The 12,384-nt window shown below is 39.2% G+C and overlaps 1 protein-coding gene across 6 annotated transcripts in view; it reads left to right on the top strand.

Moving 5' to 3' along the window:
• The window catches only part of LOC147795255 (WD repeat-containing protein 81-like), a 43,462-nt gene extending 31,158 nt beyond the window's left edge, over positions 1–12,304 (top strand). For 4 of the 6 annotated variants that reach the window (XM_087132143.1, XM_087132141.1, XM_087132142.1 and 1 more), the window contains exons 13-23: positions 1,014–1,156; positions 1,615–1,734; positions 3,106–3,349; positions 3,791–3,967; positions 5,228–5,357; positions 5,877–6,001; positions 6,511–6,561; positions 8,722–8,890; positions 9,822–9,889; positions 11,152–11,208; positions 11,367–12,304. In XM_087132143.1, coding sequence (XP_086988269.1) covers positions 1,014–1,156; positions 1,615–1,734; positions 3,106–3,349; positions 3,791–3,967; positions 5,228–5,357; positions 5,877–6,001; positions 6,511–6,561; positions 8,722–8,890; positions 9,822–9,889; positions 11,152–11,208; positions 11,367–11,599 — 1,517 coding nt within the window. In that variant the 3' untranslated portion in view covers positions 11,600–12,304. The remainder of the gene's footprint in view (positions 1–1,013; positions 1,157–1,614; positions 1,735–3,105; positions 3,350–3,790; positions 3,968–5,227; positions 5,358–5,876; positions 6,002–6,510; positions 6,562–8,721; positions 8,891–9,821; positions 9,890–11,151; positions 11,209–11,366) is intronic. The other 2 variants (XM_087132144.1, XM_087132145.1) reach the window with 2 other exon arrangements.
• Positions 12,305–12,384: the final 80 nt, after the last annotated feature.

The raw sequence follows: 12,384 nt of genomic DNA on the forward strand, positions 1-12,384 counted from the left end.
TTTGTAACAATTTAAAGGCTGGTTGCCACTTCACACTGGGATAATTACAGTGAGCTAGTCATAGCAGTGGGGCAGGATTTGTTCTGGCCAAAAAGCACTATTTTGAAATATACAAGATGCATAAACTTTAGTTGGAAATGAAGTCCAACACTGTAGTTGTTAACTCCTTGGAGACACTTGATCAATCTTTGAACATGTTGAATGATACTCCCCACATTACTCCTCCTTTCCCAACTTTCTGAGGCTGTGCCATGGAGCGATAGTTTATACACAGGACGTGTAAATAACAGGCTTTGAGCAGTTGTTAACTTCTCATATTGTGTACCACCAGGGAATTGTATGCAGTAAAATTCACAAAGTGCTCCACGGTACGCTACATTTCATGCTTCAGGGAAAATGCCGATGGCCATTGTATGTCGTTTATGTACTAGTTTTGGATTAATATGTTGACTGACACTCTGTTTGCTGACTGGAATTAATTATTTGGAGAGAGGGGTGCCACACCCCCCCATCCCCTCGGTCGCTATGCCCCTGCTTGTATGTGTGATCAAAACGAGTGGGAAATTTAACAGTTTAATCATCACTTTCTAGTGCCACGGCAGTGTGCCAGATCATGTTCACATTGTCCACTATGAAACTACAGTACCTCTGAAAACCATTGCAGGTTTACACGTTTTCTCACATTAACAGGTTAAAATCAAAGAAAATAAATGAAACAGATTATTGTTTCAGGAACTCAGTACTTCTGTTAAGTGTGAAACAAAATGTGCCCTCATCACTTGACTAGTTTTCACCAATATCAGCCAAAGCAGCCGTGTTTGTCTACCTGATGTATTGTACATGTAGCTTTGTTTTTCATGCATTGTTTTTTCTGTTTCCGCAATGAAATCAAGGAAATTTTCATATCAGTAGATTATCCATTTGTAACCCAGGGGCATCTGCCTGATTAAGCAATTCTTTGTTTCCTTCTGATATCCAGTAAATAATTTATTGCCTTTTGTGCCTATTTACAGATGAATATGGTGTGTATATTGAGCAGAGAACAGTTGTTGGGGACAGCAATGCCAAGGCAGTATTAGGATGTTTGACGGATGTGGCTTTACTTTATGGAGATGCTTTCATCTTCAAGCAGTACTTGACACACATTCAGGAAACAGTGGGTTTTTGTCTTAGCTATTTTTGACTTAGGGTATTTTGTTTTCAGTCTCATGCAGAATCAGAAGATGTTTAACATTTTTTTGATGACAATTGAATAGTTTAATTTTATGTCGTGATATATTGTCATCCTAAAATGGCTTGATATTGTAATTGAGAGGAGAGTCAAGAATATGGTGTAGAAAGCAGGTTGTGAAATGGTTTCACAATATAAACCCTAGGTATTTAGCCAGAAATGGATGATTGGCCTGGTGAACAGAAAGTAGAGTGTTTGGTGCTCATTGCAGTTTTGCTGCTCAAAAGCAGGAGTCATAAATTTCTGGATTGTGAATAAACAAGAAGTCAAAACATTGTAGCACATGCCTTTGACAAAACCTTTGCATCCACATGATAGTAATGATCTTGCTGGTGGTAGTGATGAGGATGGTGATTTTGCATTTCTTAATGCCAATTCCATAGGTGTGTTCAGTCCGGCACAAAGTGAACTTGAAGGCAGAGGCTGGACTGGTTGCCTGTGTATCTCTGCTTAGACATCTTCTACAATATCTGACTGACACACAACTCATGGACAGGCTTACAGTAAGTACAGTGTCTTTGTAACTAAACAGAGAACTTCTATTTCTAAGTCAAGTCTGGATATCTGGTATCTAAAAGTACAACTTTTTAAAGTTTTTTCCTGACAACTTTAGAAAACCTGTAATTCTACCATTTTGTCAATTTACCGCGAAAGTTGAATAGAGACATGCCGACAGCTGTTTGTTTTTTCTGTTTACTTGATTTTATTCTAGAGAAAAGTATGAACATAGTAAATTGAAGTATAAGTTCACAGACTAGTTCTTATGTCACATCCAGCAATGATTCACCTCAAATGTCATGCGCTGGTTTTGAAATTTTGAACATTTTGATAACTAGTACATGCTTGTAGGTCAAAAATGAAAAACAGTTATTATAACATGTAGTTATCACATGAATGCTAATGGAACACAATATAATGTAGTGCATCTGTGTCCTGTAAAGTATGAGGCCTAAGGCTGAGTGGTATATAGAACACAGACGTACTACATTATTCCGTTTTCCATCTTCAAGCTAACTTGACGTGTAGTATAGATATTATATGGGCCTGTGCACACAAACGCACCACTTTTGGACTAACAGTAAATTTTGCAGATATGCGGTTTTTTAGCTTATAAAAAGTGCAATGTGTCAAGTTAGAATGACGTACATGTATTATGCTGGATTTGATATGAACCATAAAATACAAGAATATATTACACTGTTTGTTGCCATGGATCGTTCAATCAAAATTGAGAATTCAAGTTTGCTTGAAACTGGTAATGCATGTCTATATACATGTACATGTAGTATAGGCTATTTCTGTTACTTGTACATTGTGTTCTCATATGAAAATTAAGGGATTAAATATGTGCTTGGCTGGTCTTGAACTTTTATTTAAGATGAGCTCAGGAGAATGGATGCAGTTTTACTTAATTATGGTTTGTACACTGGTCCTCTCTCAGGTAGTCACGAACAATTTCCTTATCATAAACAATCTTTATTGGGAGATTGGTGCCCATAATGGCGCATAGTGTGTGAGGTATTGCACAGCCTGCTGGTGTTTTATCTACCTTTTCAAATCGACTAAATGATGCGCTGTCAACCGATAGTAATGTCTAAACTGTCTTCCCAGGATTTATGAATATCAAATATGTTAAGGTATTGAGATCAAGTGCTTGCGTTAAACTCCTTTTGAGTGCAGTGACTGCTGGTGTTTATATCATCTACATGTAAGTGCCATCTGGCAAAGTTCATTCCTGCATAGGCGGAGCATACATGTATCTGTATGAAATCAATCATAAACTTTAATTTTTTTAAGGTACCTTTGGTTCAAAGAGTACAATCATTGTTTGAAGGAAAGCCTACTGTAGCTGTCAAATTCATGTTTGATTTCAGTTTATTTTTAGAAAAATCCTGCAGCCCTTAGTCAATGTAGTCCAGTCCTGTCAACTTAGCTTTCCAAGTGGTGGACAGGCAAGAGCAGTCATCTGCTACAAACTAGTAGATGTTATGACCAGTATTGGGCTACGTATTGGCCGTGAGATGGCCAGAGAGCACATGACGAGCACACTGCAACACTTCTTTGTCTGTTTTGAATTGGTCCATGGGGATGGACAACAAGAGACCAAAAGACCAAAAGGTGAGTGTGGTAATCTGTTTCTAAGAAAATGCCAAGTTTTAAGGCAAAACAGAGAGGCAATATTCACTGAATGTGAAAAAAATTAAATATACATACACCCTAACTTGTGAAAGAAACCGCCATAAATAATTCATGCTGCGTTGTGTGTTAATTGCCATGTGTAGTGGCTTCCACATGCATGAGCTGGTGACATTCATATTGAAACTAGTATTTCACTGAATCCCTACAAACTCAAGAATTAAAACCTAAAAATTTTTGAAAACATTAAAACGTTCTGTTAGAAAATGGAGTTACATGTAGTTTTATGAATTCCTGAAATCTTCATGACTGAGTTCCAAATAATCCGAACAGACGTTTATGGCTATAAAAATGCCAAGTTTTAAGGCAAATCAAAACATAATTACATTGCATGGTTTAATACTTTGTCCTTACCTAAATTAGATTATGAGCGTCAACACAGTCATCAGTTTTCTCGAAGCACAGACAGTGAAGATATGTACTGTGAAATCAAAGTGGACTCTCAAACCAACCAGTATAAGATTGGCACACCTACCAAGCTTGAATATCTCCGTGGGGAAGCAGCCCGATCACCACCTGCCCTCTCAAGTCGTGTCTCTGGTATGTAGCCGCTCAGAAACAAGGAAGCATAGTTGACCTTACTATTTGTTATTTCTTCTTTCTGGTAAATTTTGGGGAGAGTTGCTAAGAAATATCACATTATGATCTTAGCTCATTGTGCAACTGTTTTGCGTTGTGACTTGACTGTCAAGGTGCCTTTCCATATGCGCGTCAACACTTGTGCCAATCGTTGCGTATCCATCAAAATCGCCCTTGGGGCAATTTTGACGGCTGAACGCGATGCACACGGGGTTGATGTTAATGAAGTTTATTTTTGTGCCTGTGAAAGCATGAACACTTCCTGTACACAACACACCCAAAAACATACATATGGAAAGGCGCCTTTACTGTTTGCAGTTCAGTTCTTTTGGAAGGAAAGTGTACTGTGGATCAATGTATTTAAGAGTGTTCACACAAGACTGCCATTCCTTTAGTCAATCTTACAGCGAAAGACCCCGCCTCAAAAAACCAACCCCCCCAAAATTCTGTCTTAGTCTCCCTCCTCACTCCCCCTCAATCACCCCCTACTCACCCCTGTATAACCTCCCCAACTCACCCTTCACTGTCCCCTTCTTCCCTGAGGGTACAATATCCCCAACTCACCCTTCACTGTCCCCTTCTTCCCTGAGGGTACAATATCCCCAACTCACCCTTCACTGTCCCCTTCTCCTTCCCTGAAGGCACAATATCCCCAACTCACCCTTCACTGTCCCCTTCTCCTTCCCTGAAGGCACAATATCCCCAACTCACCCTTCACTGGCCCCTTCTCCTTCCCTGAAGGCACAATATCCCCAACTCACCCTTCACTGTCCCCTTCTCCTTCCCTGAAGGCACAATATCCCAACTCATCCTTCACTGTCCCCTTCTCCTTCCCTGAAGGCACAATATCCCCAACTCATACCTCACTTTCCCCTCACCCCTACCCTTACTGTCTACTATTCCCAACTTCCCTCTCCCCTCTGACTGTATACATGTACATCCCAACCTGCCCCTCCACTCTCCCTTACCCCTCTCCTGTCTTTATATATTTATACCATCTCCAACTCACCCCTCGCTCTGGCCTATCCCCACCCCTGACTGAGTACCCTTTCAGCAAAAACAGATCTGTTGTAATTCCAAATAGATGTACAACACATACTGTGTTCTGTTTTTGTCCTTTACAAAATCCTAAACATCTTTCCTGCTAGGAAATTTGTGAGTTTCTCTTCAGGTTTTTAATCTGGATTATTTTAGCTCAGTGTACAAATTGCTGTTCCATAGATAACACTGATACCCTTGAGGATGTACATATACATAGTATAGACCCTGAGATAATGAATGAGTTGAGGGAAGCCTTCAGCCCAGAGATGGCAAATACAGCTTACATTCCACTGTGTCGGCTCACAGGCAGGTATGTGCAACAAACATCTAGACAGAATCTGAATTCCATTTTTTTCAAGATATTTACAATTTTTAGGTGAGTTTTATAGTATACAAGGCCTTGAATTGTATACAAATCCTTCCTTGATCAGGTTAGTTTCGAACTGTGTGTATTGATGTATGTACCAGTCTTTTTGATTTTGACCAATTTACGCTGTTAAACTACTAGTCCAAGTACAGGCCTTATTAGCCTTTATTTTACCAAAGAGCTCTTTGATTTACACAGATTCAACTGTGCTTGGTTGCAGCTTTTCTAATTTCCCCTTATAATTGTTTGAAAGTGATTGCTCATTTACCCTCATAAGTGTTTGAAAAGGAGGTCTTTTTATTTGTTCAGTGCCTGTGCATATTTCCCAAATTCTGAAATATTATTTTTATACGTGCCGAATTGTTCATTATTTTTGCTAGCCACTGGCAAGGAAAGGTCCATTGAAAATTCATAGGGTGACTGGTGAGCATGATTTATTTCAATTTATTGTATTTTTCGTAGCATCCACATGGAGCGTATTTTATACAACCACGAGCTCATCTGGAAATTGAGCAGTCAGCATGAGAAAATGCTAGCTACTCAGAGAGCAGCTGCTACTTTCAATACAGCAGGACAGAGTGAGACAGGTGAGTGGCACTTATAATGAGATTGGGAGAAAATGGTTCATTTCAGTTTCATCCATCAGAAATGACTGAAGTACAAGATTGTCGTCTACGAATTAAATCAGTTACACTTTTCCAGTGGGTTGAGAGTATTTATATCCATGGATAAGATTGTTACATACCCATACCAATGTGCTCATTTGCACAACTTTATAACTGCCATTGATTCTGACTCAGAGATTGGCTGAAAAATTTGTTTGATATGTTTCACCATCTGCAAAACTTTAAGAAGAGTATTTGTCACATGATTCCTGCATCAAATGATCATTGAAGTGATGTCGTCCAAGGAGTTTTATGTTTTAACCCACTTCTTAACAAAGAGTTCAAACTGATTTTTGTTGTAATGAAATGATAGTATTTGTCCTCATTTAAAAACTAAGACCAGGAGGCGATTCATTTTGTTGTCAGAAGCTATAGCATAATGTGTCATTGTGCGACAAATTTGTTGGAACAAAAAATTCTAATTTATACAGAAGACATAGAGCAGAGCCAGACATCTTGGTTTGTGGACATTGGAGCTCTGGGTAAGTTTTGTCACTTCAGAATTAAAATTTCACGCATTAATTTGACAAAATAGTCAACTGTGGAATGAAACATCTAATGAATAAGGTCCAATTATTAATTTTGATCATAATTCCCTATTGAATATTGTTTGGGTGGCTCCAAAATTTATGGAACTGGTTCTGGTACCACACAAATACCCGGTTCCAAGTTGAAACTGATTCCGGGCAAGTTAAAGAAAAACACAAGAATTTAAAAATGCTCTATTTGTAATTTTGAATGTCTGAATGTCTACCTGTAGTATAGAATCACAGAGAGAACTATTTCTGGATGGTACAATGTAGCATCTATTGTGTATTATATGCTGTCACAAATGCGGTAAAATTGCTTGATTTTTTCAAAACATATTTTGTACTGTCAGCTTGATTCTGTAGCTTGCACGCGCGGCACTTGATTGTACTTGGTGAACTGCAGTGCTGACTGACGTTGAGTACGAGTCATGCATTGTATGTACAGCATCGGTACCGCTGGTTTGGCCCAGCTACCTCGCCCAGCTACCTCGCCCATGCAGGCAACAGCGCGGCATCAATCAATCGACCATGCTTCAGAGGGCCATGCACTGTACACTACTAGACTTGTCTTAATACATGCATCGATTTCATTTTGCGGGGATTTGTGTGGTACCCAGATCTGGGCTGCATGTAAGAGCTGCAAAGAGAGCGTTGCCATTCCATGCTCCAGCTGCGCATGCATTCCTCAGTGTTTGCTTTCACTGGATATGCCCCCTCCCATATAAGGCAGCCCAGTATTAATCAGTGAATCCTCGGATGGAGCACACATGGTATCGTCTTGACGTTTTCATTGGCTGATTTTTTTTATTCCCCTTGATTGATTTCCAAATGTACATATATATTGTATAACTATCCATACTGGGGCCACCGAAACAAGTTGTAATAAGGTGGCTGCTGATAGCCCGTGATCAAGACGGATTACTAACCATAGAAATTATAAGTAACACACCAGTGACACTTCCGCCAGTAGTCTTGTTGGCTGCTCATGTTTTATCAAACAGTGGTATAAAGTTGCTGTAACATTGCCGTCGTTGTGTTCCTTCCTTGCTTAATACAAGATGAACGTTTAACAGGGAAGAAACAGTCATCAACTCATTCAGACGAACGCATGTAAAAAATTACATCCCCCACAGATGCCATGGTCTAATATTGTCACTGGTCTATCCTGTGTTCTATCCTAGAAACGATGCTGAAGTACGCTCTCTTTTTTCATCGCAAAATACATGAAAATGTTTTTTTTTCTTAGGCATGGAGGAAGGAACATGGGTTCGCTTTCTTAGAAAGATTATTACAATTTATAGTATGGGGCCATTGTCGGATGCAGTTCAACTGCAGAGGCCTCACATTAAACAATTGGCTGTCTATCTAGTGAATTCTCATCAGAGAGCAGGCGATCAGCAACAAGGGTTTCTAATAGGCTGTTTGGGTTAGATTACGTTAGGTTTTGAGTGGTTTCCTCGCTCTGTGATTAAATTCGGTATTGGAATAAGTCAAATCAAGCTCCAATCTTACTTTTTTAAGGCAGGTAGGAATCACATACCCACTGAAACTGCCTTAATTGAGACTTTTGTGAGTACCCAGTTCTGTAAAATATCGATACCTGAAACCGGTTTCAAAACTTGTAAAACTGGGTAGCCGCTGGAAACGCCCAAGCCTAATTTCGATAGCAGTAATTGTGCTGTATGTCTTGAGGCCGGTGTGTAGATCACTATTGCTTGTCTATGTCATATGTTGTCTGAATATTTCACTAGTTGAAAGCAAATTCATTACCTTAGTGTAGCTCATACATCAAGTTACATTGCATTTATTGATGAGTGAGATTTAAACGTTTGCAACAAGTTTCATGTACATTTGGTAAGCTTTGTGTTTCCATGGTTGTAGTGTGCAGTCATTCGTGGTTGTGATGGGTCAGTTTCTCTTGTAGCTTTTCTGGGGTTGAAAACAAAATGAATCTGGTCACAAATTGAATGAACATCAAATATTTGTATTTTTCATTGGTTTTTCGTTGCAGAAGGTTTTTGAGTTTTCAAGTTCAAGCTCCATAGACAAACATTACAAATGAGAATGGCCCTATTGTACTTGATTGTACTTGATCTAACATTTATTAAACAGACCAGAATGATGATCCCCTACATGTCAGCAGTGGACTGAATGCCCAGGTTGTTGGTAATCGCATTGACATTGCTAAATACAGCAGTGATTCTGATAGTGGAGGTGAAGAGACTAGCAGCAATGCTGTCAGACCTACCATTCCTCTCAGGAGCAAACGGCAAAACCCAAGGTACAATAAGTCATGTCTCAGTACAGATTCTAAGTTGTGAAAATAAGAAGAAATCTGTCATTGGTAAAGTGTTGAACTGTTCAGTGGTGGTTTTCATTTTTGTTAGTTGGACGTTCTGTCTACACGTATCTCTTGGACTTATTTTGCACTTCTATATTTGCCAAATGGCTTGATTTGAAATGGTTCAAGAAGTTTTCAATTTTTGGCACTTAAAATGTGTAGTTTTTACAAAATAGATCTTCATACAGTGCAGATAATCTACAAGTTAGACATTGAAATTGCTGAATGATACTATTTCAACTGATGGTGGTGTTCAGTTTTTATGAATGGTCAAATATTATTACATTTGGGTCATTCTGTAAACTCGGGGTCCAAAAGTGTGATCATTTTGTCTCCCTGTTACACCTAACCTGTGAAATTTGACATGGAAATATCACCTAAATATTGATTTCAAACTATTTCTATATGTTTGGCAGGTATTTTACATTAATTCATCACTCTTGGAAGTTAGACAGTGTGTTCTGAACTTATGTAATTATGTGTCAGATGTGACAGGGACACTAAAAAAAATCGAACCCCTAATTTATAGAGTGACCCATTTATCTTAAACTAAAAGCATACTGAGTTCTGCATACTGATTTCCCAAATGTCAATCTTGTGTCATTTGCTATGCTATTGATTGAGTTCATTTGAAGAAAAAAATGCCCATCGTTATTCCATAAAACCAGATTAGACTTTTGGATAAACAATTCACAAATTATTGGGTGATGATGGAGCTAGAGCCAGAATGATAAACAGTAGTTACATTTATTCAGATACGTGTCTTGAGCAAAAGTAAAGTTGTTGCAGATACATGTTAGAGGAAAACAGAATTATATTCCAAATGCTTATTTGTGTGTGCTTGATGTACTTATTTGTACTGATTCCATAGCTTCAAGATGGGGAAGAGTAAACGACAGTTGAAAGGGGGATGGCTGTCCTACTGGGAAAACTACTGTGGTAAAAACACATTCGTTTATAGTTTCTTAATTTTTTGAAGATGCTGTTTTAATGAAGGTGATCTTGAACTGAACTGTCAAATGTCCATTGGCCAGTGCTACTAGTGGCTTTTTTTTTGTCTGCAGAAGCTGTGTGTTTTATGTGCACAGAGGCCTTTCCACTATGTATATCTGATCTGGGCACAGTGGGGCTTTTGCTGCAAGTGGATTTTAGGCATTTACAAAAATTGTTTCATCACACTGTGTTTGTTGTCCTTGCTGTGTCTCTTCTTGATAACATGCAATAGCTAATCACATTATCTTTTCAAAAGAAGTCTATGTAGCCATTCTAACCCAGGTTGTTGAGGATTCATTTTGCTAACAAACCAGCTTTTTTCATGACAGTCTCTTTCCTTGTCACTTATTTGACTTTGTCATGGGAATAACAATGTTTTTGACAAAGTGACAAATGTCAACCCAGTCCCCCACATACATACGTACATACACACAACATTAGGTTTCCCGTCTGGCAAATTTAAACAGTAGCCGAAGAGTAGGCCTTCACTGTATCAAGGGGACAATTTCTTTTGTTAGGTAAATTAGGACAAAGTTGTGGGCACAGTTTTCTGACCTCATAATATTTGGATTCCAACAAAATAGGTGAGATATCAATCATGTGTGTTTGTCCTCACATGTGGAACAAGTATATGTGTTCTAGCTAAGTTCACACTTTTGCAGCTGCATGTACTTGCATAGTTATGCATTGCTAAGTACACCTTTTTCTTGCCCATTGCTCAGGATTCTTGAGAAAGTTTGTAAATATTCAGCACTCAGCTTGAGTGACAACTTGCAGCCTGCCCCACTACATCGTTTGTTCATGTACGTGTACCTGATTCCATTTGCAAATGGTAGACTGGCAAGAAATTTCTTGGGAGATGCAGTGTGGTGACAGGTCTCATCACATCATCTCTTTCTGGATCCTGTATTTCCCAGATGTAGTGGGAACACAGTCCATGATGCGACTACTGCTGAGGGAATTTTGTTGCCTGCTATGTGCCATATGTGTTCACTGACAACATTCTGAACTTGCAGCTGTACATGTATTTAAGTGGGTTGTATTGTCCAAATATGTCGCAATATACCGTACATCTACATGTATATGGATTACACAGTGGAAAATCACAGCTTCAAAGGTTGGCATTACATATTTTACAAGTCTGAAATTTGCCAGAAATATTCACAAGTAGGAGAAAATACTCAAATGGGTTACTTTCTTTACAACAGAAAATTCTCCTAACTCCATGCTGACTTTCAACCAGATCAAGCTGCAGACGTTTGTTGGTAAGACATACCATTATAAGTAAAAAAGAACATATGATTGTACCCAAAATAGATTGATAACAAAAGCACCTGCAACTCCACACATTGTGACCTGAGGCCTACACTGTTGATTTTTGCTATCAAAAGTCATTTTGCAAGCTCAATGACTTTCTTTTCAGGCCACTCAGGGGGCATCAAGGCATTGTATGTCATGGACAATGAGAACTCCTTCATGAGTGCAAGCAAAGATAAGACTGTGAAAGTCTGGTCACTTCGTAATCAAGGTGATGGATCCAGTAAATCTGTTTGCCGTTACACATACTCCAAACACAGAAAAAGCGTCTTTGCAGTAACGTTTTTGGAGTCACAGCGGCTGGTTGCATCTTGTGATGGAAGCATTCACGTGAGTTGATTGAGTCAACTAAATTCTTCAATAATTCCATTGTGGCCAGTCCAACATTTTCTTTTAATACATGATAACAAACTTCATTTCTCACCCCTTAAGAATGCCCATGAAAACCATGTTATCCCTGGGAAGTTTACCACATACTAAATTAAAATTATATGGGGTTGTATGCATTTAGTGGAAATTTACATGTGTGTGCATGCTGCATGTGCTAGTACATAATGCCTTTACCAGGTCCTTGTAAACTAATCCGATTAGACGCTGTAACTGGGGTGGCACCGCACTCACACACACTCTGCAGCTTGAGGTGTGCATACAGTGGGCACATTGTAACACCCTATTGGTCAAAGGGGCATGTAACATGGCACCGCACTCACGCACACTCTGCAGCTTGAGGTGTGCATACATTGGGCACATTGTAACACCCTATTGGTCAAAGGGGCATGTAACATGAGCGTACCACTTGTCCATGAGTGTTGCGCCACCGCAGTAATGGCTTCTAATTCTGGTTGTTGAATTACACTATACAAATACTGTATATACGCAATGTATATTTCCTCTAGGAAGTTAACGGGAGGCATCGCGTCTATGGCGCTCTACCTACGCAAACAGTCACTACATATGCAAATTTCTCATGTACCTATTATTATTCGCTGAAAAGATTTGATCACCTGTGATGCACCCTGACCTCCCACAATGCATCGCGGCCTCGCCACCATGATCGTCCTTTCAGCACCGTAACGTAACGCACATGTCGTTTGAGACATCTTCGAATTTATCAAGATTCCGTT

Source organism: Acanthaster planci, unplaced genomic scaffold (assembly GCF_054643075.1).
Source record: "Acanthaster planci isolate LZ-2023a unplaced genomic scaffold, COTS_SCS Contig100, whole genome shotgun sequence".
Lineage (NCBI taxonomy): Eukaryota > Metazoa > Echinodermata > Asteroidea > Valvatida > Acanthasteridae > Acanthaster > Acanthaster planci.